General features: G+C 39.0%; 2 protein-coding genes across 3 annotated transcripts in view; both read right to left on the bottom strand.

Annotated features, from left to right (window-relative positions):
* Positions 1–2,482, bottom strand: part of dnajb6b (DnaJ heat shock protein family (Hsp40) member B6b) — a 37,784-nt gene extending 35,302 nt beyond the window's left edge. For both annotated transcript variants that reach the window (XM_053501308.1, XM_053501323.1), the window contains exon 1: positions 2,231–2,482. The gene's annotated coding sequence lies outside the window, so the exon portion shown is untranslated. The remainder of the gene's footprint in view (positions 1–2,230) is intronic.
* Positions 2,483–5,883: 3,401 nt separating this feature from the next.
* Positions 5,884–14,921, bottom strand: LOC128510118 (E3 ubiquitin-protein ligase TRIM39-like). The gene is made up of 6 exons (XM_053482182.1): positions 14,798–14,921; positions 8,329–8,771; positions 7,345–7,434; positions 7,005–7,238; positions 6,758–6,905; positions 5,884–6,460 (listed from the first exon to the last, which is right to left on the bottom strand). The coding sequence occupies exons 1-6, from the start codon at positions 14,919–14,921 to the stop codon at positions 5,910–5,912; spliced, it is 1,590 nt and encodes a 529-aa protein (XP_053338157.1). The 3' UTR covers positions 5,884–5,909.
* Between the last annotated feature and the right edge of the window lie 11,047 nt (positions 14,922–25,968).

Here is a 25,968-nt window from a genome sequence, read left to right as displayed (position 1 = left end):
ACTGCAGTGAGAGAGTGTAGAAAAGTAAAGCCAGTTTCAGTGGGAGCTGAAGACGGCCTGGGGCGCCGGGTGTCGGGTGGAACGTTTATAATAATAATAATAATAATGATAACGGTGAAATACACGGGGCTGGGTTGAACTATCGGATGCACGGAGGAGAGAAGGAAGTGAAACCAGGTAACCCATATCAAGCCTCTGGAGACAGTGTTATGATCTGGGTTATAATCTTCCGTCGCTCAGGTCTAAACCTCAGGAATGTTATGTGGCTATAAAATGAAGTCAGCTGACCACCTGACAGTACTGAATCACCAGGTTATCACATCTACGGAGGGTTTTTTTCCCCTTAACGTAGACAAACTTCGGTGACCCGAAGGTGCCGAGTTAGAAACTAAAGGATCCTGTTCTGCTGCTATTCATATCCCACTTGTGCCCTTTACAGCTGGGATACACAGAGTTACAAGAGAACCGCAACCTCCATTATCACCAGCTTATACACACACCCACACACACTCTCTCTTTCTCCAGTTATCAACGTAAATACTGTCTACAACTCTCATCAGTGACATGAGGGCAGGGTTTCAGTCTCTGAGTTCACGTCACAGGGACTCACTGGGTTCTCCTACGATACACCTGGACCAGGTTATCAGATAACACTCAGAGCCAACATCAGGTGTGTGTGTGTGTGTGTGTGTGTGTGTGTGTGTGTGTTAGGGGCGTTTTCAAGTTGGGATCACATGGGGACTGTTTCTGAGAACACGTGACCTAAAAGTCTGGTTGATTTCGATCAGTGTAAACCACAATCGTTCTGTGTGTCTTCACGTCACATCCACGCCTTTTCTCATCACACTTTAATCTAGATGCTAAAGTTTCTGTGGGTTATTTTAGGCCTAAGAAGATGATAATGATGGATACAGCATTCAGAGAACTGACATTTTATGGCTAAGTCGCGCATACTGTATACCCGTTCAAAACTAGTAAATTACATTAATTTCCCTCGGCCAAATCATGGTGTCAAAGCTAAAAAGTGTCTCACCTACGGGTAAAAAAGTGAATTTTCAGATAGGATCATAAACACCATTTTTCATAACACTTGACGCTTCTTATCTCCCGATCCATGTTTGTTTGTAACGCTACACGCTACACATTTATATTTCTGTCAGATAAAAAGAAACACATTTGCTTAATACAGTCTCATGCCCTTTTATGTCCGTAATGTCGGTTACTTTTTTGAATTCAAATCTTTCAACAGTCTTAACTGTCATTTAGATAAAACTTGGCCAGTTTAGATTTCACATGAAAACACATCAACCTGAAAAAGTGTTTTATTATAAAATGCAAAACTGAATTTGACATGGTTACAGATTTTTTTTTTTTTTTTGTATGAATTGCTTTAATTTAGGCCAGAATTTTTACAGGTCATATGCTTCTAGCAGCTTACACCAATTTTAGTCTTAATACTCAAAGAAATATGACTAATTCGCGTTTTAAATGATTATTGCTTGAAGTCGGACAGTATAACACTGAAAAATGGCCATGTTGGGTCTCATATAAAATCATGTCTTCAAAAGTTATAAACTTGACATTTTTAGGGAAGCGAGATTGGCCACTTCCATGTTACATAAACTTTAGAAGTCGTATAAGCATTTGAAATTTGAGCTTCTTTGGTCTCACACATTTTCCGTATTATATGTATAACATGAAAAAATGAAATAATAAAATCAGCACCGAAACCATGTTTTGGCCGTGTGGGGAAAATGTGTTTCGTAATATGAGATTTCGCCTTAAGTACTTGACATCCATTAATTATCAAACCGAGATGACTTGTGATGAAACTCATGTCCTCGCTCCAGAACATTTCCACATGGAGTTCCTGGGAGGCCGGCGTTTCAGACGCCAATCAGACTGGCGGTCTGATCACGACTTTCTACCTCGACGGTGTATCCAAGCACCAGCACGAGGGAGCTACACATACATTACATGTTAGATAGAACAGCTTCAGGAGCATTGCCGTTACCATGGCAACACTTCCGCCTTGACACAACGCCATGGTACTACGGTAAACCCTAAACATGGGGTCATGAGCACAAATGTAACAGGCTTGATTAAACACACGTGACTGCTACATTTACATAAATACAAACACTCACCTCCACGTCTAACTACTGACACTGTGAAGTATAAACGTTTGTAAATAATAAATGAATGAATGAATGAATACATGCATGTTTACCCTGCTCGTGCCGCTGTCTCTGACCTCTGTCCTGTAGCCTCCCTCAGTAATGATGATGAAGTCACCTCAGGTTTATTTTAATTTCTCAATTAAACCACACACACACACACACACACAGGACTTGTGCTTTTGCTCTTCGCGTCGCAGAGAGAAACAAACGGAGGAACACCTGAGGAGCGAATTTATAAACAGCACGAGCGACAGTTTATTCCAGAAACTTCGGCGCAGAGAAACAGCCGCCGCGCATGCGCCGTGAGGAAACATACGCGTCTTACACATCGCCCGCGCATGCGCGCTCATGTGCAAGGCTGTAGCCAGGGTTGCCATGTCTGAATTTTTCCCCCCACTCCTGGCTAGATTGTTTTCCTTTAAATTATTCTCCTTCATATATATTTTTTTTTCAATTCACATTCTCAAAACAAAAAACAGTAATCTTAAATAAAAAATGTATACGCTTTATCTGCTTTCTAACTGTTGAAAAGATGATGAAAAATTTTGCATTTTTTTGCATAAACTTCTAAATTTCTATATTTTACACTAAATTTCTATATTTTTCTATATTTTGCTATATTGCTATATTCTGTATTTTCATCCTTGTTAAATTTATTTTCTATTGTTTTTTTATTTATATTTATTTCTTATCTATAAGCTTTTATCTTTTAAGGTCACAGGCGGTCAGCATTTCACAGCATATCGTACTGTGTATGACTGTATATATTACAAATAAGATTTGAATTTGACATAATTTAATTAAAAAGTATAATATATTAAGTTTATTTTTTTCATTAATTTATTTATTCATCATTTAGACTGCCTTATCCTGCATACAGGGTCATGGGGGGCTTGGAGCCTATACCAGAAGTGTTAGGGCAGAGGGCGGTGTACACCCTAAACGGTGTCCCAATCCATCTCACACACCAACTTTGGGCAATTTCGGAATGCAATTAATTTAATCTGCATGTCTTTGGGGCGGCATGATGGCTTAGTTAGAACTGGGAACTCACACCTCCAGGGTCTGGGTTTGCTTCCCGCCTCGGGTGTGTGTGCATGTTCTCCCTGTGCTTGGTGGTTTCCTCTCACAATCCAAAGACATGCAGAAAAAATAGGAGTAAAATGGGGGTAAATACAATTCTCACCACTGGCCTCCACCGTCCCTAGTTGGACTACACAGGTTTCTTGATGGATGGCTTGTCTTTGGACTTAAAAAGGAAGCCTGAGTACCCAGGGAAATCCCAACAAGCATGGGAAAAACATGCAAACTTTACGGACACAGAGTTTTGCATGTTCTCCTGACGCTTGGAAGGTTACCTTTCACAGGACCGAAGACATGTCCAAAAGGTTGACTGGTGTTTCCAATTTCCCTACTGTATGTGACTGAGCGTCGGAGATTGTGAGAGCTTGTAAAAGTGCAAAAATCTCACCTCGTGTTTTCAGGTATAGAGGATGAATGGATTTCTTTAACTTTTACGGCACTTGGAAGGCACCTTTATCCAGAGCAACTTACAATTCTCTAATTATACTTCTAAGCAGTTGAGAGTTAATGGCCTTGCTCAAGGTTTCGATAGCTTAGTGGTGTTGTGATTTGAACCTGTGACCTTCTAATACATAGTCCAACATCTTAACCACTAAGTTTCTCTTCCCGATTCTTGGGAACCTTCATTGTCACCATTAGGTAATTAGATAAATAAGGCATTAGCTAATTAAGTAACAACAACAACAGCAACAACAGTCAGTTGTTATTTAGACACAAAGGTCAGCTGGTCTGGAGTTTTTACCGTCAAGTTCATTTGCGAAACCCATCAAGCACCATGATGAACCTGGCTCTCCAATTAACAGCACCTCAGATTAGCGCAGAAATGATCTTAATCGTAATATCAACTGTTTAAAGAAGATTATTGCATATTTTGAACACCTTCAGCATTGTTTTATAATGTATAAAGAAATAAATGCCATAGAAGGAAAGAATGTGTGTCCAATCTAAAAAAATGAAATCTCCTTCCCAACTGTTTGACTGCTGGCACTTAGGAGGATCTGCCAAATGCCTAAATCTAAATTAATAAGATTTCTCTTTGATGTTCAATGAGTTATGATGTTTTATTTATAGTTAGTATGCCCCTTTTAAAACACTTTCTAAATTTCTGTAAATGCAGTAGGATCCCCAAATTCCTTTATATATAAATCAGGTAGTCTCTTACAGTAAATGAAATAAGAAAGACCTCTGGTGGTCAGTAAGGGCAATGCGACAATCGGAAGCACCAGAAAATCATGCTCGACAGGCCCTTGTTCACATACATCTAAGTTGTACATCTACCCATGTCTCTCGTAGCTGTGTGCTGTCCATCATTTCAGTTGCAATTAAAAACTATAAAAGCTCAACTGGATTTGTAGGGCATGTTAAGTGCAAGGCTCTGTACCAAGTTTTTGCAGACTGGCAAAACAAGATTACTGTACTGCCTATGTGAATTCACTGATGTTTGTAATTTACTTTTCTTTTTTTACATACAAAACACTGAAGTTTTATCTTCTTTATTATCTTTGTCTGTAAACAAAATTTAATGGGAGAATGTATATGACATGATGAGATAAAAGCATAGTTGCCAGCTCCCTACACACCTACATAGAAAATTAATGATGCCCTGTTGCTTTTACTTCCCTAGTTTAAACATAGACAAAGGCATCGATGGATGGGATTATAGGTAAACAAAGTTGGTTAAAAAATAAATAAATAAATAAAAAACGAGACAGTGTTGCTAAAGTATCTAGAGCCCATGGTGGTCAGACAGACAGGGGGTCTAAGGATGAGCATTGATGAGTAAGAGCAGAGTGCAAGAGAGGGTATAAAACTATACAAGCTCTGATAGATATGGAGTAGGCGAGATTATGGAATAATTCAAAGGTGAGGAAGAAAATTTTAAACTATGCAGAATTTGATGAGGAGCCAGTGGAGCTGTTAAAAGGTGGTGGTGATGTGATGCATTATAGGTATATGGGATGCGGAGTTCTGGGTAAGTTTAAATTTATAATGGAGTTTGTACTAGACCAGTTAATTGAGTAATCAATGTTGGAAGTGACCACTAACTGTACGAAAGTAGCAGCGTTGTGTGGGGTGAGGAATCGGCCAAGACAAGAAATGTTTCAGAGCTGAAGGTAACATGATCTGCGAGTATTCTTAATATGGGACTCAAAGGAAATGATGTTATTAAAGATGACACCCAGGTTTTTTACCTGAGGAGAGGAAAAAACTGAGGAACCACTGATGCAGAATTGGAATAGTTGGTGAGATAGGAGGGTGGAAGAGCTTTGAAGTTTTGTATCAGCTGCATAACAATGAAAATGTATATTGAAATTTCTAAGGATGTGACTAAGAGAGAGAGAAGATAGATGAAAAACATAAGGGGGCCAAAAATAGAGCCTTGGGGAACATCACTGTCTGGGAAAGGCTGAAAAAAAAAATGTGTGTGTATATATATATATATATATATATATATATATATATATATATATATATAAAGTTGAACAAAACTAGGAATAAAAATGCCATGGCATCTATGGTAGAACCATTTTGAATTTTAACATGAAACAGTATTTAAATTGAAATTTAATCAAAATTATTGCCAGAGAAAACAATGGAAAACTTGTAGATATTTAGACAGTATAGGTTTATTTTTATGATAGTAAATTAGGATGACATATGAGTGACAGGACAAATGATTAGCGGAAATTCATCTTCATCGTCCTCTACAGTGCCAAGATCAGGGCAGAATAATGGATAAAGTTTCTCAGTAAAAGTTTGACCAGTGAAAGAGTAGATATGAAACTTTGCATCAACATCATAGAAAGAGATCAGACCCTCGTCATAATCAACAAACACCCCGACCTTGTCAGGAGAATCTTTGAAGGTGAGGCAGACAGAGTCCACAACCTCACACCAAATCCCATTTAACAAAGAAATACACCAGCATCCTTTTTCTGGACGGAATTTGATGGTGCCTTTCCTCTTAATGGATTCTTTGGCCATTCCTAACAACCACTCAGACTTCCCTCTGACCTGCACCTCATAGTAAAGTCTCCCTGAGGAGAATCCCTCCTTTCCCAGTACAAAGGCATACTCTTCAAACCTCTCTGGGTTATCAGGGAGATTCTGTTGTTTGTCTCCATTTCTAATTTGTTTTCCATCATTAGACAGGATAAGAGTAGGGTGAGCTGTATGAGGATCCACCATCACATCCACTAGAAGACAAACACAGAGTACAACAGTTGAACAGTGTGTAAGAATGATAACATTATATATTCATGTGATCAATAGGAGATCACAAACCTGCATATTTTCGAATTCTCTTCAGTTCTGTTTGGAAAATAAATTAGGACAACATTATTCCTGTTTTAATTTTATTCGGTAAAATTAAATGTTTGATTATTAAAACATGATGTAATAATAAAGCCCAAAGACAAAAAAGTAGAAATTAAATTGTGTATTTCTGTTATTAAAATGTTTACAAATCTCAGTCTAAGAGATTAAATAATGACCAGCCATATTGAGCTTCTCCATTTCCTCACTGAGTGTCTCCTGAATCTGAGACAGAGCTCTCCTCACAGTCTCCACACTCAGACGAGAGATAATAGTGACATCAGTCCAGTCCTGCGTGTGTGGAGGGCTGCACAGTGACGGGTAAATCTACAGTACAGCAGGAGAGAGGAGAAATCCCTCAGCATGGGGGACAGCTGCTGTCCTGTCATGTGCTGCACTGCTATTGAGAAACAGAGGGACTCTGACCTGTAGGAGGTGGAGGTGATCCTCAGTGTGTGAGAGCTGCTCCAGCTCAGTGTTTCTCCTCTTTAGCTCAGTGATTTCCTGCTCCAGATCTTTAATGAACTCTTCAGCCTGCCTCTCTGCTGCTTTCTGCTTCTCCTCCATCACCTTAAGCAGTTCAGCCTGGCTTCTCTCAATGCTGCGCATTAGAGCACTGAAGATCTCCACAACATCTGCTTTCTCCTTCTCTGTGTTTCTCTAACAGGAGACAAATCAACCTAAATTATTTTATTTCATATGAGGATATGATTCTCCTCATGGGTTTTATAAAGGAGCTATTTTGTAGGTTAGTAAAGAGACTTACGTTATTGAGTACTACAGAGTGCTTTCTAATCTTATTCAGTCGCTCCTGGATCATCTGATGAACTTCTACTAAAGTCTTCTTTATGTCAGTCTGAGGAATGTTAACACAACAGATAACTTCCCTATAAAAACAACAGATATCTTATATGTTCTATATATACACTATACATTAATGTTAAGTATACATACACGTCCAGTCTCTCACCTTCTTCTCTGCACTCGCCTCTGTTACGATATTGGATTTATTTTTGTGTGTCTGGTGATGCTTGCTTTATCTCTGCCATGTCTCTGCTGGTGGGGAGGGATTGGGCTTGTGTCTTCCTTGTTTTTGCAGATGCCGCCCACTTCTGCCATTTCCAGGAATCTATTGGCCTGTCCTTTGTTGGTCCCGCCTCCTCCCAGATGATTGGTCCTCCAGGCAACCCAGAGGCCTACTTAAGGCCTTCAGACCACCAGGCTTCAGACCTTGTTATCCAATACTTTATTCTGAATGTTATTCTGTGTATGACCCCTTTGCTACGTTTTGACTACTCTTAGACTTTCCCCTTTTGACTGTTGCTTGGTTTTAGTTCGCCTATTCCGTGTATGACCCTTTTGCTTGTTTTTGACTACGCTTTTGTGTTTGCCCTCTTTGTTTTGTTTGTTTAGTTTGTAAATACTTTTGTATATATTTGTACTTAATTCTTTATTGGGTGGCTTAGTAAGAAGTCGATGCCATTTTGTTTGCCCCTTGTTTTTCCTTGGTTTGTGGTTAGTTAGGGAGTAAGGGAAGAACTTTGTATTTCCGTTTCTTTGTTTTTGGTGAAGGTTAGTTGTTTCACTTTGGTACTAGGTAGAGGGAATTTTGTTTATTGTTTTGGCCTTGTCGGCTTCTGAAGCTTACAGCCACTTTTTGGGAATTTGCTTACTTCACCTTGTTGTAAAATAAACACTAAGCAAACGCACTTTTGGTCTCACCCCCTTTTTTTCTTTTCACTCCTGTTACGGCCCGACCTAGACCGGGACGTAACACCTCCTCTATAGGAACAGTGTCGTGAGTTCTGTGGTCTCCTTCAGTACAGAACTGACACACACACGTCTGGTCATCTTTACAGAACAGCTCCAGGGGTCTCTCATGTTTCTGGCAAATGTAGTCCACCAGGTTCTCCACAGGTTCAATCAGTTTGTGCTTTTTAAATGATAAAACCCTCTTGTGAGGTTCCAGGTGAGTCTCGCAGTAAGAGGTCATACAGATAAGGCAGGACTTCACAGCTGCACATTTCTTTTCACAGCAGATCTCACAGAGCGCCAGAGATTGGGTGGGTTTCGAAGCGCTGCTGGATTTCACCTGAACTGACTTATTAAATAGAACAACCAGTCCAGAGATTAACGTATTCACACGTAGTTCAGGACGTTGAGGGAATTCCTCCTTACACTGCTGTCCCAGAACTTTTTGAGACAGATCATACAGAAGTTGTGTCCACATGGAGTAGAGACTGGATCGGTGAACACATCCAGACAGATGGAGCACTGGAACTCATCACAGGACATTACTGGAGAAAGCCATGCCTGATACAGGAGAGTCAACGTGTATGGATTTAAAGCACAGAAAACATTATGTACCTTGATACTGAATAACAGTACAGTTCGTCAACAACTATGCAGCCAATCGCGAGATTTTGAGCTACAGGAAGCCAATGGAGAGAGCAAAGTAATAGGGTGAGAAAACACTTAAAAGCAGCATTTTTACTTGAATAACATAAAAGCAGAACTGAAACAACAGTGAGATTTGATATACAAAGTAGAGCGAGTTGCTTTCCAAGCTAAAGATTACCTAAAGCACATGCAGGTGTTTGGCTTTGTAACTAAGGGCCTGTCCACACGAAGCCGGTGCGTTCCCTATCCGATCATTTTTTCCCCTCGTTCTAAAAAAAAATTGCGTACACACGAAACCACTGAAAACGGTGTAGTATATATGCCAGACCAATATAGGGCGCTGTAATTCTGCCATAGAGATACACTATACATGGAGAAGAAGACTTTGAGCATGCGCATAACCTTGGTTTGTATACGAACCAAGATGGTGTTGTCCATTATCGCTTGTTGCTCATAACAGTTGCATAGAACCATAAAATTTGGCTGTAATAAAGCTAGTAGGCTTTGTTGCAACACGAACACAATCATGTTGTCCGCCATTATTGTTGTTGCTGTTACGTGTGACGCAGCCGACACGTGATGTGATGACATCATCGTTTCACAAAATATACAGATTGGCCGTACACACGAAGACGCAAGGGTGTCGTTTTCAGATTTATCCACTTTGGGACCCGGTTTTAAAAAATAGCGGTTTCAATCTCCTAAAACGCCGGATCCGTGTGGACGAAACGCCAATACGATAAAAAATTTATACATGTACAGCGAAACACGTCTCCGTGTGGACAGGCCCTAAGATACACAGGGTTGAGTTGAGACCTTTAATACAGGAAGCCGAAAAACAAACAAAGGTCACAAAAGATGTGAGGGATGCAGTGGAAGCGAATATGTTTACATATTCATAAACATATCTGTGCTACTTTTGCCAAAAACTCAGTAGTTTGTTTCCCAATTCCATGAGTAGAACATAACCAAGCATGGATTTTTTGGGGTTGGCCATGGGCTCAACCCACCCAGTGCCCTTAAAGAAGCCCTGCTACTGCCAATCATCACTGTAAACAATGATATTGTCTAGACAGGGTTTGGTATATGCAGCGTGCATGGGAGGACCTGTCCTGCAAAACCTGAATGAAAGAGTCACAAATTAGAGTAAATCAAACTGGGTGGAAAGGGCTATTTTCCCCAGTTCAAGGGAGTCAAGGGTACCAGCCAATATCCCTTGGTCAAGTACAGTGTTGAATAAAAGTGAGCCACCCCTAACCAATCAAGCAATTCATTAATTTAGGGGGCACTGAGAATTTGTCAAATTTAAATACTGCACTTACTTTTCCACAAAAGATCACACAGATCTGGACCAACTGACCAATCTTATACCCATACAGTAGTTCACACAGGGAGAATTGGGAATTGCTGTTATATGTACCCCAAGAAAAATTACCAATGCAATACGTCCCTGCTTAATCAGGGTCGGACTGTCGCATGTCACGGATCTGGACCGTTACCCCCACCTCTATTGCTACACAGTCATCCTGGAAAAGTCCAGGTTCGCCACAAGGCTTGTCAGTTCTGTGCTTTAGTAGCATACTACAACAGCTTCAGAAAAATCTCCAGCCCATCATATAGACCTAAACAAACAATCTGGGGTAACTTTCATTTTAACATTTTTCTCTTGTACTACTTTGATTGATACCTTGAATAGTGTGGCATCTAGTATCTGCACAAAACTGGTATAAATCCTTAAGACCTTTTTCTATCAACTTTGGTAGATTACTTGTGCAGTTCCACAGGAGTCCATATTCTTAGTCCCATCCTTTTTTTCTCTTTATATGCACTCTCTATGATCAATCATTTAAAGATATGGTTTTGATCTTAATTAATCATATTGTTGCTGACACACAGATTTACTTGTCTCTAAAGCAAGACTGGAGGACATGAATGCATCAATGTCTTTGAATTTTATTAATTTAAATGCAAAAGTCTTAAATCTCTCTACTGACTTCCTGTTCCTTGCTAGATTGACTTTAAAGTCACTTAATTGTCTTACCCCTCTTTTAAATTTTCACATATCCTCAATGACATTTAGGACCTCTGACCAGATCAGATGTTTGCGAATTAACATTTAAAGTAGCTTAAATCTGAATTTTGTAAACATGTCCTATGGACTAAAAGTTCAAAGAGAACTTTCTGATGATACAAATCAAAGGGAAAAAAGGGTGCAGAATTTTGTGAAAGAAGAACCTCACCAATAGTTAACGACATGAATCTTACAGATCTCGAAGCTTTTAGCAAGGAAAATATACAATAACCTTTTTTGAACAGTTGATACTGAAATGCATCAGAACCTTGGAGGCCAATGGTGATTTCCATTTAATCTATTTAATCCCATTTTTACAACACGTGTTGGAACCTCAAATCAACATTCACTTGTTCATTCACACACTACATTCAATTTGGAAACGCCAGTTAGCCTAATCTGCATGTCTTTGGACTGTAGGAGGAAACCCACCAACCATGGGGAGAACATACCCAACTGCCATCTCTCCTTCTCTTCTGCTCTCTCTTCTCCTCTCTCTCTCTGTCGAGCTATACTGAGCTACCAGTGATCCAGACACCCTCTGCCCTCTGGAGATGTCTGACTCATCCTGGTGTCCTGCTTTTCCACAAAGACAGTACTGTCCTCAGCTGATGCAGACAGCTGTTCTCTGATGACTTGTGACTTCAGTCGCTCGATAGTTCAGGACTGGAGTTTCCTACAGTCTAAACCTTAATTTAGACTGTAGCCTCCAATAACGAACTGGACTCTTTAACTTAAACACATCTCCAGTCTGAACTTCCAGTCTCACACAGTATGACTGCAGATCAGTCCCTGCTATCCGTTATCCGCTAAGGTTCCCTGTTGAGTCTGGTTCCACTCAAGGTTTCTTCCTATTACCATCTCAGACTTTTTCCTTGACATCATCCTTGGCTTGCTCATCAGGGACAATCTTATCATTTTGATTCAAATACATTCACATTTCATACAAACCTAAATAATTATTTTGATTGTGTAAAGCTGCTTTGCGACAATGTCAATTGGTAAAAGCGCTATACAAATAAAATTGAATTGAATATGCAAACTCCATGCACACAGATCCTGAGGAATCGAACCATCCACCCTGGAGGTTCAAGGTAACAGTACTTAATACTATAAGTCACTGTGCCTACAGGAGAAGAATACTACAGTTGTATGTCACGCGTGACGTGACGCATTTTCGGCATACAAGCCACCAAGCCAAAGCTTACCCCGGCTAAGTTGCGCGTACGTCCAGGACCCATTCAGAACATGTTTGCATCAGTGGAAAGCCAAGCCAAGCATTTTTTTTTTTTTTTGCTAAGTTTTTATTTTTTCCTTTTGTTCAAGCATTTATTAAAGACATAGCACCATGGGGTCACAAGAATGTTATCAAGGATGATAGCAAGAAGAAAAGGGAGTCGCTTTCAGTTCGTTTTTTAAAGCCAAGAGGAATCATAAATTAAGGTTAAGTGTGACGTTTAATGACTATTCATTTCATATTTTTACTTCGTTTACATATCTTCTCTTAAATAACTTAATTCGTATGCTAAGGTACGGCTGTAGATAATCATTTATACATAATTTCCCAGTAGTGATGTTACCATGTACAGTATGGACTAATCCTTAACATGAGACAAAGTGTTTCATTTAAACATGAATAAATATAAGGCAGCTAATTGTTATTATTACAGATTGCTTACATTGAAATTTTACAGCATATTTAAACATCTGTGACTGCAATTACCTCCCTACATATGGGGTAAAATTAATTCCCACAAGCTAGGGTTAGGGTTACTGAACCACGTGGAGATCCAGAGTCAAAAACATTCACTTGATAAACATGCAGGTGTCGTTTAAATACAAACCTGCTCACTGTAGCCTGACCGTGTCGTGTGCACTAATTTCTGCTCTAATTATGATCAACTAATTTTATTTTCATTTTAAATCTCCCTGGAAACCTTTCGCATCAGAGTAAAAAAAAAAAAAAAAAACGCTTATAACAGTCTCTGCGCATGCGCCAAGAGAAAAACCGCGCGCCCACATCGAGCGCGCGCGTCTGTAATCAGGGTTGCCATGTCCGAGTTTTTTTTACCCTAACTTGTAATACAGTATTTCTGAATTGCTAAAACACTAAAATCCATTTGCAAAACCAAAGTTGCAAGTGTACAAACCACTTTATTGATTGAATCACACAGTTTGCAGAACTTTAAACACTTCTCATGTGGTTAGACACAACTAGCCAATCGGAATCAGTCTTTGTGCAAAACTGTAAACACATTGTCATTGACACGGCACATGTAGCATTGTGGTGCACTTCAACTCAGAATGGCACAACACAGCCCCAAAAGTGAAACACAAGCAACCCACTGTTGTCATCGGTAACACACAAGCACTCAAAATTTAACACACCTGTTTCAGCATATAAAGCCATGTCAAATCCAAATGGCATGTGTGATTTTCACAATGGAGGGCAGGAGAGAAGGAGGAAGGGGACAAGGACAAGGAGGAGGAGGAGGAGACAGAGGAGGAAACAGTGCAGGAAGAGACAGAGGAGGAGGAAGAAGAAGAAAAGCCATCATTTCCAATGAAATTAGAGCAACAATCATACACCATGTTCTGGTTCATGGAATGAGTATGAGGGATGCAGGACTACGTGTTCAACCAAATATAAGCAGGTTCTCTGTGGCCTCCATTGTCAGGACATTCAGAGAAGAGAACAGGTAAGTGTACTATCATTTGTGGTCCCTCAAACTTACAGTACAGTATGTACAGTTGTGGAACGTCTCAGTAAATTACTGTAACATATCTCTAAAAATTAGCCCTTTTCTAGCAGTATTACAGTAAAACTAATAGTAGTACTAAAAATAATAGTATTGTGGCGTGGGCGGGGCGGCAGCTGACGACCAGCATGCCTTGCGGGGATGTCGGTGTGTTCACCATGTTGGGGAAAGGTGTTTGGGTTAAGCGGCCCTGTTTGTGTGCGTGGGGAAGTGTGACGTGTGAAATGTGCTCTGGTTCATGCTGAGGCTGAATTGGATGTGGGTTCCTGTGTGAATGTGCTGCTCATGCTATACATGCTGTGTGCCTAATAAAGTACTTCCAGCCATTGCATTGGGCAGCAAATAAGCTCACTAGTCTCTCCAGCATTCTTTCCGGCGGAAGAACGCTACAGTATTGTAGGTATTGTACATATTTGATGACATTTCAATGCATTAGGCCTGTCTGTACAATTCTAACAAGAGGTTTTATTTGCTAGAATTGAAAGACTGCCACATGCCGGTGGAAGGAGGGGTATGTTCTCACAACAGCAGGAGACCATTATTTTCAATATGGTCCTTCAAAATAATCTCATTCGTCTGCGTGAAATACAACAGCGAGCTGAGGAAGACAACGTGAACTTTGAAGGAATCAACAGTGTGAGTCTCTCCACAATTGACAGTGTCCTGAAACGCAACCTGATAAGTCTCAACCAAGCTTACAGAGTAGCATTTGAGAGAAATTCTGAAAGGGTAAAAGAGCTACGATATCAACATGTACAAGTAAGTAATCATGTCCAGAGATTACATAGCACTATTGAGTTACCCTACATCTTTACTGTGTTGAATGTAATGCAGCACATGTATATAGAGGCATGAAGCCTGGAATGCTATCTAATTTACGCTACTTCAAAAATAAATTTTTGTTCTTTTCTATAGAGAATGTTTCAACTGGATTCCATGGAGAGGCCTCATGAGTGCATCTTCTTGGATGAAGCTGGCTTCAATCTCACCAAGAGGAGAAGGAGAGGCCGCAACATTATTGGTCAACGTGCCATTGTGGAGTTGCCAGGGCAGCGTGGTGGCAACATGACCATCTGTGCTGCCATCAGCAGCTACGGGGTTATTCACCGCCATGTGTCTTTAGAGCCTTACAACACTGCCCAGCTTATAACGTTTCTGTATGCTCTACAGGAAGCATTACTGAGACGTGAAGAGAGAGGTGATGAGCAGGCAGAGCATCTCATGTATGGGGTAATCTGGGACAATGTGAACTTTCACCGTGGTCCTAGAATCCGTGAGTGGTTTGAAAATAACCCACGTTTTATAAATGTGTGCCTCCCACCATACTCGCCCTTCCTTAATCCCATTGAAGAATTTTTTTCTGCATGGAGGTGGAAGGTCTATGACAGAAATCCTTATGCACAGGAAAATCTCATTCAGTCAATGGATGCAGCATGTGACGACATTGGAGTGGAAGCGATTCAAGGTTGGATTCGGCATGCTAAAGGATTCTTTCCCCGTTGTTTAGCAAGGGACAGGATTGCCTGTGACGTTGAGATCCTGTGGCCTGACCATGCCCAGAGGCATGATGCTGAGGCAGAATGATTCCAAGACATTGCTTGCTATCGATCTGCTGCATTTTTTGTTTGTGACTACATTTATATGTGTGCAGGATTGTGCAAATACTTTATAATAAATAATTTTTTTCCCCTGCTCTGCCCTAAATGCAGTGTTTTGCATTTATCTCCGTAGTGTGTAATGACTGCTGTGTAGTGTTTATGCATTAGCTGGATGTGTGTGTTATCTGAAAACAGTGTTTGGTTTTGGGTAAAGATAACATGGTTCTGAATCAATTGTTTGATATAGCAAGCCAAGTCAAAGGTTTTGACAGTGTAGCTTAAGTTTGGTGATTTAATGCAACCACGGGGGGGCGCAATCCAGTGCCTTCTTGTGCCAGTCCCAAGTCTGGATAAATGCAGAGGGTTGTGTCAGGAAGGGCATCCGACGTAAAACATTTGCCAAATCAATGATGCGAATCACGAATATAAATCCCATACCGGATCGGTCGTGGCCCGGGTTAACAACGACCGCCACTGGTGCTGTTGACCTACAGGGTGCTGGTGGAAATTGGGCTACTGTTGGTCGAAGAAGGAGAGGAGGAAGGCGTGTTCAAGAGAGAAGAGGAAAGGCAAGAGTTTAGGAGTGATAGTAGGGACTTTGAATGTTGGGACCATGACAGGGAAGGGAAGAGAGTTAGTTGATATGATGCAGAGAAGGAAGGTGGATATACTGTGTGTCCAGGAGACCAGGTGGAAAGGTAGCAAGGCCAGAAGCTTAGGATCAGGGTTCAAATTGTTTTACCATGGTGTGGATAGGAAAAGAAATGGAGTAGGAGTTATTCTGAAAGAGGAGTTTGTAAGGAATGTTCTAGAGGTGAAGAGAGTATCAGATAGGGTGATGAGTCTGAAGCTGGAAATTGAAGGGATAATGTTCAATGTCGTTAGTGGTTATGCCCCACAGGTAGGATGTGAGTTAAAAGAGAAGGAGAAATTCTGGAGTGAGTTAGATGACGTGATGCAGAGCATCCCCAGAGGTGAAAGAGTGGTGATTGGTGCAGACTTCAATGGACATGTTGGGGAAGGGAACAGAGGTGATGAAAATGTGACGGGCAGGTTTGGTCTTCAGGACAGGAATGTAGAAGGACAGATGGTGGTGGACTTTGCAAAGAGGATGGAAATGGAAATAGTAAATACTTTCTTCCAGAAGAGGCAGGAACATAGGGTGACATATAAGAGTGGAGGCAGATGCACTCAGGTCGACTACATCTTGTGTCGACGTTGTAACCTGAAAGAGATCAGTGACTGCAAAGTGTTGGTAGGGGAGAGTGTAGCCAGACAACACAGAATGGTGGTGTGTAGAATAACCCTGGTGGTGAGGAAGGCGAAGAGGACAAAGGCAGAGCAGAGGACAAAGTGGTGGAAGCTGAGAAAGGAAGAATGTTGTGAAGTCTTTAGGGAGGAGTTGAGACAGGCTATGGGTGGTCAGGAGGGGCTTTCAGTTGACTGGACAACTACAGCCAATGTGATCAGGGAGACAGGTAGGAGGGTACTTGGTGTATCATCAGGTATGGGGAAAGTGGACAAGGAGACTTGGTGGTGGAATGAGGAAGTCCAGGAGTGTATACAGGGAAAGAGGCTAGCTAAGAAGAAGTGGGACACTGAGAGGACTGAAGAGAGTAGACAGAAGTACAGGGAGATGCAGAGTAAGGTGAAGGTAGAGGTGGCAAAGGCCAAACAAAGAGCATATGAGGACTTGTATGCTAGGCTAGACAGTAAGGAGGGAGAGGTGGATCTGTACAGGTTGGCAAGGCAGAGAGATAGAGATGGGAAGGATGTGCAGCAGGTTAGAGTGATTAAAGATAGAGATGGAAATGTACTGACAGATGCCAGGAGGGTGATGGGAAGATGGAAGGAGTACTTTAAGGAGTTGATGAATGAGGAAAACGAAAGAGAACAAAGAGTAGAAGAGGTGACTGTTGTGGAACAGGAAGTAGCAAATATTAGTAGAAGTGAGGTGAGAAGGGCGTTGAAGAGGATGAAGAGTGGAAAGGCTGTTGGTCCTGATGACATACCTGTGGAGGTATGGAAGTGCTTAGGAGAGGTGGCAGTAGAGTTTCCGACAAGTTTGTTTAACAAGATCTTGGAGAGTGAGAGGATTCCAGAGGAATGGAGGAGAAGTGTATTGGTGCCAATTTTTAAGAACAAGGGAGATGTGCAAAGCTGTGGCAATTATAGAGGTATAAAGCTAATGAGCCAGACAATGAAGCTGTGGGAAAGAGTAGTGGAAGCTAGGTTAAGGGCAGAGGTGAGCATTTGTGAGCAGCAATATGGTTTTATGCCTAGAAAGAGTACATCAGATGCAGTATTTGCTTTGAGGATGATGGCGGAGAAGTACAGAGAAGGTAACAGGGAGTTGCATTGTGTCTTTTTAGATTTAGAGAAAGCGTATGACAGGGTGCCAAGAGAGGAGCTGTGGTATTGTATGAGGAAGGCTGGAGTGGCAGAGAAGTATGTTAGAGTGGTGCAGGACATGTATGAGAGCTGTAAGACAGTGGTAAGATGTGCTGTAGGTGTGACAGAAGAGTTCAAGGTGGAGGTGGGTCTGCATCAAGGATCGGCTCTAAGCCCCTTTTTGTTTGCTCTGGTGATGGACAGGATGACAGATGAGGTAAGACAGAAGTCCCCATGGACTATGATGTTTGCAGATGACATTGTACTCTGTAGCGAGAGCAGGGAACAGGTGGAGGAAAATTTGGAGAGGTGGAGGTATGCTCTGGAAATCAGAGGAATGAAGGTTAGCCGCAGCAAGACGGAATACATGTGTGTAAATGAGAGGGACCCAGGAGGATCGGTGAGGCTACAGGGAGCAGAGGTAAAGAAGGTGCAGGATTTTAAGTACTTAGGGTCAACGGTCCAGAGCAATGGAGAGTGTGGAAAGGAGGTGAAGAGGCGGGTACAGGCAGGTTGGAATGGGTGGAGAAAAGTGTCAGGTGTGTTGTGCGATAAAAGAGTATCAGCGAGAATGAAAGGAAAGGTGTACAGGACAGTGGTGAGACCTACAATGCTTTACGGCTTAGAGACAGTGGCGCTGAAGAAAAGACAGGAGGCAGAGTTGGAGGTAGCAGAGCTGAAGATGTTGAGGTTCTCTTTGGGAGTGACAAGGATGGATAGGATCAAGAATGAGTTTATCAGAGGGACAACCCACGTTAGATGTTTTGGAGATAAAGTCAGAGAGGCCAGATTGAGGTGGTTTGGACATGTTTAGAGGAGAGATTGTGAATATATCGGTAGAAGGATGCTGAGGTTGGAACTGCCAGGCAGGAGGTCTAGAGGAAGACCAAAGAGGAGATTTATTGATGCAGTGAGAGAGGACATGAAGTTAGTTGGTGTGCGAGAAGAGGATGCAGAGGATAGGGTTAGATGGAGGCAAATGATTCGCTGTGGCGACCCCTGAAAGGGAACAGCCGAAAGACAAAGAAGAAGAAGAAGCTTAAGTTTGGTGATTTGTGTTTGAAGTTTTGAGAAAGTGAGAGAAACATTTAAAGAATGTGTTTTAGCAATTCAGAAATACTGTAATATAATTTACACGTACAGTAGGCTATATTTTGTGTTATTGCCTCAGCAAATGTTAAATTCTGTTAATGGCTGAATGTTTTCATCCTGCGAGACTGCGAGCCACGCCATTGGATTGTGACAGTTACAGTATATTATTGGGTCAGATCAACTCCAAAACTGCGTGTCTGGTCCTTTCCTGGACTGCAGTTGTCAGGACCTACCATATATATAAATGTCACTAAAAGAGCCATTTTTAGGACATTTTTAATTTTAGATCTAATGGAACCCATGTGCACAAATACTATGGTCATTACGGCACTCTAATTCTCCCATATTACAGGAAGTGTTATGCAAATTAGTATGTGGTGCTTCTGTGTATGTTCCAAATCTTTTGTGCTTTTATGTATACTGTTGTTTTGTAACTTATTATTTTTTTCAGTAATTTGCCATGTTTTAATTATAAAGAGTTATTATTTTTATTTAATATGGTAAGTGTTTTTTTTTTTTTTTTTTTACTCCCTGTTATGGTGAATTGTATCATGTTTAATGGAAATTGTAAATTGTCACTACTTCTATATAATTATTTTATATATCTTGCATATATATATATATATATATATATATATATATATATATATATATATATATTGTTTACATATTGGACAGTGCCAGTGTGAACTGCTGTCCCAGAACTCTTTGAGACAGATCATACAGTAGTTGTGTCCACATGGAGTAGAGACCGGATCAGTGAACACATCCAGACAGATGGAGCACTGGAGCTGATCTTCACATAAGACACTGCTGGAGGAAGCCATGACTGACACAAGAGACATCAAAACACCATGTTCCACCATTCTTGCCCTCCTAATTTTAATGTATTGTCACTTTTGTCTCCTGCCAGGCAGTGCAGGTGGTAGTCCAGGACCAGGGTTAGGAACAGTGTATATATATATATATATATATACAGTGTATGTATATATATATATATATATATATATATATATATATATATATATATATATATATATGTGTATATATATATATATATGTGTATATATATATATATATATATATATATATATATACAACAGTGTATATATATGTATATATACATATATATATATATATATATATATATATATATATATATGTATGTATATATATATATATATATATATATATATATATATATGTATATATATATATATATATATATATATACACTGTATATAACAATAAAGTTTAAAGAATTAAACAATTAAAACTTTAAGAAAAGATAATTGAAAAGCATCTTTTCTTTTAAAAGACCTGATTGGAATTGCACTGCATAAGGTTAATAAACTCTATCCTTAAATAAAGTGTGTTTATGGCAAATGTAAAAAAAAAAAATGAACAGTGAACTGATACGAACACTGATTCACAATGGATGAGCATGAAAAATGTGTAATAAAGTATTTATTTATCTGAAATGAGGTTAGTGTATTTGCCCACTGACTGATTTTACGGCCTGTAAAGAGAAGCCTATGCCAAAATTCACACATTTACATTAGAGGATGACAATAAGTAGATGTGGTGCTACTGCTCTAGAAAGGGATGATATTTATGGCCAACTGAAATTAAGAAAAGCTAATTCTCTTATCAAAACTCACTTGTGATTTAAGAAAGACTTGCCTACGTAATAATAATAATAATAATAATAACAGATAAGTGGTGTTGCTAAAATGTTAATGTTAGCACTACACTGTGATAAAAAATAGTGTCTTTTTACATATTTAGAGCATATTTGACTCCCCCCATTTCCATTATTTTCCCTCTTATTCCTGTCATCTAAGTGTTTACCTGCAGTAGTTTCAATCACTTGAAGACAGAGAGAGGAGCATTAATTTGGAGATTGTGTCTTGCTAAAAGAATCTGCTTTTATGTATAAAATTACTTTTACGCTTGAGCTTTATATTATCTGAAGCGGGTCATGTGAGCCACACCCACTACTGCCTTATTATTTTAAGGTCTGGCCACTAGATGGTGAAATCTACCAGTTAAATATAGTACCCATATAATGTATGTTTTATACTCTTTCAGTCTCTGTATGTAAAAAATGTTCACACAGCATTAAATAGATCATATTAAGTATTCTGATTATACTATTTTTCTTATGTGGGAGATGTGGTGTAAAGCATTTAACAGGGCAGGCCAGAATACAGACACAGGGAACAGTAGGTTAGGGACATAAGTGATTGTTTATTCACAAGATGCACAGGAAAATTTGCAATGGTTAGGGGAAATTTCTCATTGAGGAACAGTTGAGAATGTCCAGGAATAGCAGCAGCTGGTCTTGGGCAGTCGACAGGCTGGGGAAGAGATGCAGGCTGAGACACAGTCACCTTCTCAGCAAGTTGTACCAGGATGTGTGTACACTGTACACTGTAAAAAAAATCTGACCTAGGGTTTACATAAAAAAAATTATGACAACAAAGTAACTCCTAACATATTTAAGTAAATTTTACTACTATAATAATGAGTAAGAAACATAGGATAAATTATTTAATTCAATTTAATTTAATTTTATTTATATAGCGCTTTTTTAACAATGGTCATTGTCTCAAAGCAGCTTCACTTAATTTAAATGTAAGACAAAATATATATATATATATATATATATATATATATATATATTTAATTGTAAATAAAATCAAGTCTTTTATTGTGTTGGATTTAATAATAACTGTTGAAAATATAATGTATTCAGCATAAATATTTTAAGCTAAATTAAATCATTTTAAGGAAAACAGTTTTACATTTACTAGAAAAAAAAACGTGTTACATTTAATAAATATCTGAGAGAAATCTGGAAGAGATTAATTTATTTTTATTGAATATCTGAGACAAATTGATTAACAATTAAATATTTAAGTGAACCTGATTCACTTTTACAGATAAATCTTCATCTGGACCTAAATACAGTTTAATTAAAAATAAAATATACTTAATAATATTGGATGTGACTTTATTGAAACAATTGTAATATTTCTATATTAACATAACGGGTTAACATAAAAACAACAGGATAGCATTTAACATTTGTAACATTGACATTTATTTGCAGACACGATAAACATTATCCAGCTTTTTTGCAGCATCAGAAGCTGGTAAAATGGACAGTAACTGTATACTTCAAATGCAAATACCTTAAAACTGCATGTATCAAAAAAGAACATACTGCCAAATATGTTTCATCTGAAACATCAATAGTTTTTATTTTAACATTAAAACTAGCAAACAGCATTATGAGACTATTACAAATGTGGGCCATATTTATCATAAAGAAACTTACAATATTCTGTTACTACACGTGTCCCCTTTAATTTAATATTTTATAATGAGCTCAATTCAAAACACAAAAGGTAAATCTTTAAGTTAATTACTCACCTCTAGAGCAACAGTTACCTGCTGCAGTTAGACCCTCAGTGTTAAGGTCAGCTAATCACTTGTTAAAGTGGGGGAGGGGAAGCTAACGCTAACACTCTGAAACACTGACTCGCCTCTTTAAAGAATAGTATAAACTATATAAAGCACATTGTAATAAATTCACACACTGAACTAACTACCATGCTAAGCTCGACTTTTAGCCAAATGAAAACCAGAGCAGACTGAGAGGACATCTTCGCTTTAGAACAGACTGAGAGGAAATAGCTTAACTGAATTTAACCACACAATAACATTTGTATATTTCACAACTGTCTGTAAAAAACATTTAACTGCTACAAAATTATTTGTACATACTTATTACTAACTAAACAAATCTCACCTTAAAAAAATGCAGATCCTGCAGCATGTGGCACTAAGTCTGGATGTAAAAACTTGGGCACAAATTGTACGGCAGTAGAACCTAGTCTCTCTAAATAAGTAAAATTTACAAAATTTCTTTAGTTGTGACATAGCCAGAAAAATGAAATTAAAATTTCTCCATTTTTTTCTCTTGCTGATTTAAACTGACAGAATATTTACTTGAAATGGAATAAATAAATAATCAGCATTTGTTTAAATCAGCTTAATTAGACTTTAGAATGCAGTTAGTAAATTTTATTATGTACTTGTCACTAATATTTCTTTAACCATTGTTAATTAAGCCCAGTCCCACTTTTTACAGTGTACAGTGTACTTCCTTGGCTCCTATGTCCTACTCATTCAATTCAATTCAGTTCAATTTTATTTGTATAGCTGTTTTAACAATTGTCATTGTCATTGAATTATGGAAGTTTGTATGAAATGTGAATATGAATAAATTAAAATTATTATATTGTCCCGTATGAACAAGCCAAGGGCGACGATGACAGCAGCAAGGAAAATCTCCATGAGATGGTAATAGGAAGAAACCTTGAGAGGAACCAGACTCAACAGGGAACCCATCCTCATTTGGCTGATAAGAGATAGCAGGGATTGATCTGCACTCATACTATTTGTTAGGAGGCTGGAAGTTCAGTATAACAGGAGATGTGTTTAAGTTAATACGGAGTCCGGTTTGTTATTGGAGGCTCAGGTAAACTGCAGGAAACTCCGTTCCTGACCTATCGAGCGACTGCAGTCACACATCCTGAGAGAACAGCTAGCAGCATCAGCAGAGGCCAAGAGTGTCTTCGTAGCAAAGTAGAACCGTCCACAGTCACCACATGCATCCCAGGCAGACCACATGGGGCATCGGACCTGCTTCTTTAAATAAGGCTAATCTATTTATAAAAATGCTTGGCTAAATAAATAGGTTTTTAGCCTAGACTTAAACATTTAGACTGTGTCTCAGTCCTGAAAATTATTTGGAACACTATTACATAACTTTGGGGGTTTTGTAAGATAAAGCTTCACCCCTGCTGTAGTTTTCATAATACGTGGCACTGACGAACAGCCTGCAATCTTTGATTGAAGTAGGCGTGGAGATTGTAAGACACTAGCAGTTCACTCAGATACTGCGGTGTGAGACCATTTAATGCTACTGTATATACATGAGAGTGGTATTTTAAAATCAATGTAAAAAATAACAAGAGCCAATGCAGTGAGGATAAGATAGGGGTGATGTGCTCATATCTTCTGGTTCTAGTGAGGACTCTCGCTGCATATTGTGATCTAACTAAAGCTTGTTTATGTACCTAGTTGAACAACCAGACAGTAAGGCATCACAATAGTCCAACCTAGAGGTGATAAAAGCATGAACTATTTTTTCTGCATTGTTTAGTGACAATATATTTCTTATCTTGGCAATATTTCTGAGGTGAAAGAATGCTATCCTGGTAATATTGTCTACATGAGCTTCAAATGAAAGATTGGAATCTATAATCACACCGAGGTCTTTTACTGTTGCACTAAAAAAAAAGCAAAAAGCTTGCTTCTAGCTGCATGTGGTCCTATGACTAGAACTTCTGTCTTATCAAGATTAAGCAGAAGAAAGTTAATTAACATCCAGTCTCTTATGTCTGGCACGCATTGCTCAACTTTAGTAAGGTGGTTTTTCTGATCTGGTTCTGCTGAGATTTACTGTATAACTCTATGTCATCAGCATAACAATTAAAACTAAGACCATGCTTATGAATTATGTTGCCCAAAGGAAGCATTTACATTAAAGAGAAAAAAGCAGTGAGCCTAAACTAAACCTGTGGAACACCACACTCCACTTTAGAAACAGCAAAATGGATCTGAGGCACGTGAGGGCCGGTCCCTTAATTTCTACTACATTTTCCAATCTGTGAAGGAGAATACTATGATCAGTGGTGTCAAAAGCTGCGCTGAGGTCGAGTAACACAAGCATAGTGACACAACCCTGATCAAAGGCCAATAGGAAGCCATTTACTACACCCTAAAAAATGCTGGGTTAAAAACAACCCAATCTGGGTTGTTTTTAACCCAGCTGCTGGGTAACTATTGGACAAACTACATGCTGGGTTAATTTAACCCAGCAAAATGGGTTATTTTTTTAACCCAGAAAAATGGGTTAAATATTCAACCCAAATGCTGGGTCATATTTAACTATAATGTTGGGTTAATTCTACCTCACAAATAGGTTATTATTATTTTCATGTTTTACAGTGAAGCTGTAAAAAAAAAAAGTACCCATGTCTATTTAACAGTTAAATTACTTTGATATACTGGTTTATTACAAAAAAAAAAAAACTTCCAAGTTTTGCAAACCATACATATATGCAATAAACAACATCCTATTAAATGTTCATAGAAAAAACTTTTATTTTTCAAAAGCACAAGAGCAGATAATCAACAGCGACATCATTACTGTACTATTACTTATAAGGGCAGAATGGAATAATAACACAAATAGGCTGAGGCAGCTTCTACAAAGCAGGATCTCTTTGTGACATTAGATATCTTTTCTGCAAAACAAAACTATCCAGCCCTGGTTTTGTTTCAACATACAAACACTGTCTATGACTTTTCAAGTAGGCCTCGCTATTTCATAGCAACATTACAAAAAGTCCTAAACAGGAGCACACTGCTTTGAATAGTTAATTTCAAAAATATAAAATGCCTTGAAGCACACATCAACTGCCCCAAGTAGTGTGCATTGCTCCAGAGCCTGTCCCACCAGAATGACGAATGCCTGAGAGCAGCGCTGGTCATCATCTCCCAACGTCAGGATGTAGGGTACGGCCTTGGTGCCAACCTTAGAAAGAAATGAAAGAAAGTTAAAAATTTGTTGAATAACAAAGATTAAACTAAATAAGACTATCAATTTAATGTGTAATAGGATTTATACTAAATAAAAACATGACAAAGCTAGGGTATAGGTAACATGAAACAAAAACATGGAGACAGCTACTACCAAAAATAAAATAAGAAAAATAAGCATGGCTTTTGGGATAAAGCTCATATAAATTTTTTTTTTTTTTTTTTTTTTTTTTTTGTCAGACTAGTTGATCTTGTGGTCTGCGTTGATTTTAAGCTAATTACCGAGGAGATGCATTGTCATAGCTGGGGTCATACTGGCACATTACAATCACCCAAATATTAATCCTTCCATCTAGTAGTTATCTGTACAGCTGACTGATAGTTAATTAAGTCTGAGTCAC

Source organism: Clarias gariepinus, chromosome 1, assembly GCF_024256425.1.
Source record: "Clarias gariepinus isolate MV-2021 ecotype Netherlands chromosome 1, CGAR_prim_01v2, whole genome shotgun sequence".
NCBI lineage: Eukaryota > Metazoa > Chordata > Actinopteri > Siluriformes > Clariidae > Clarias > Clarias gariepinus.
The sequence above is the reverse complement of the archived record's forward strand: the minus strand, read 5'-3'. Positions and strand labels throughout refer to the sequence as shown.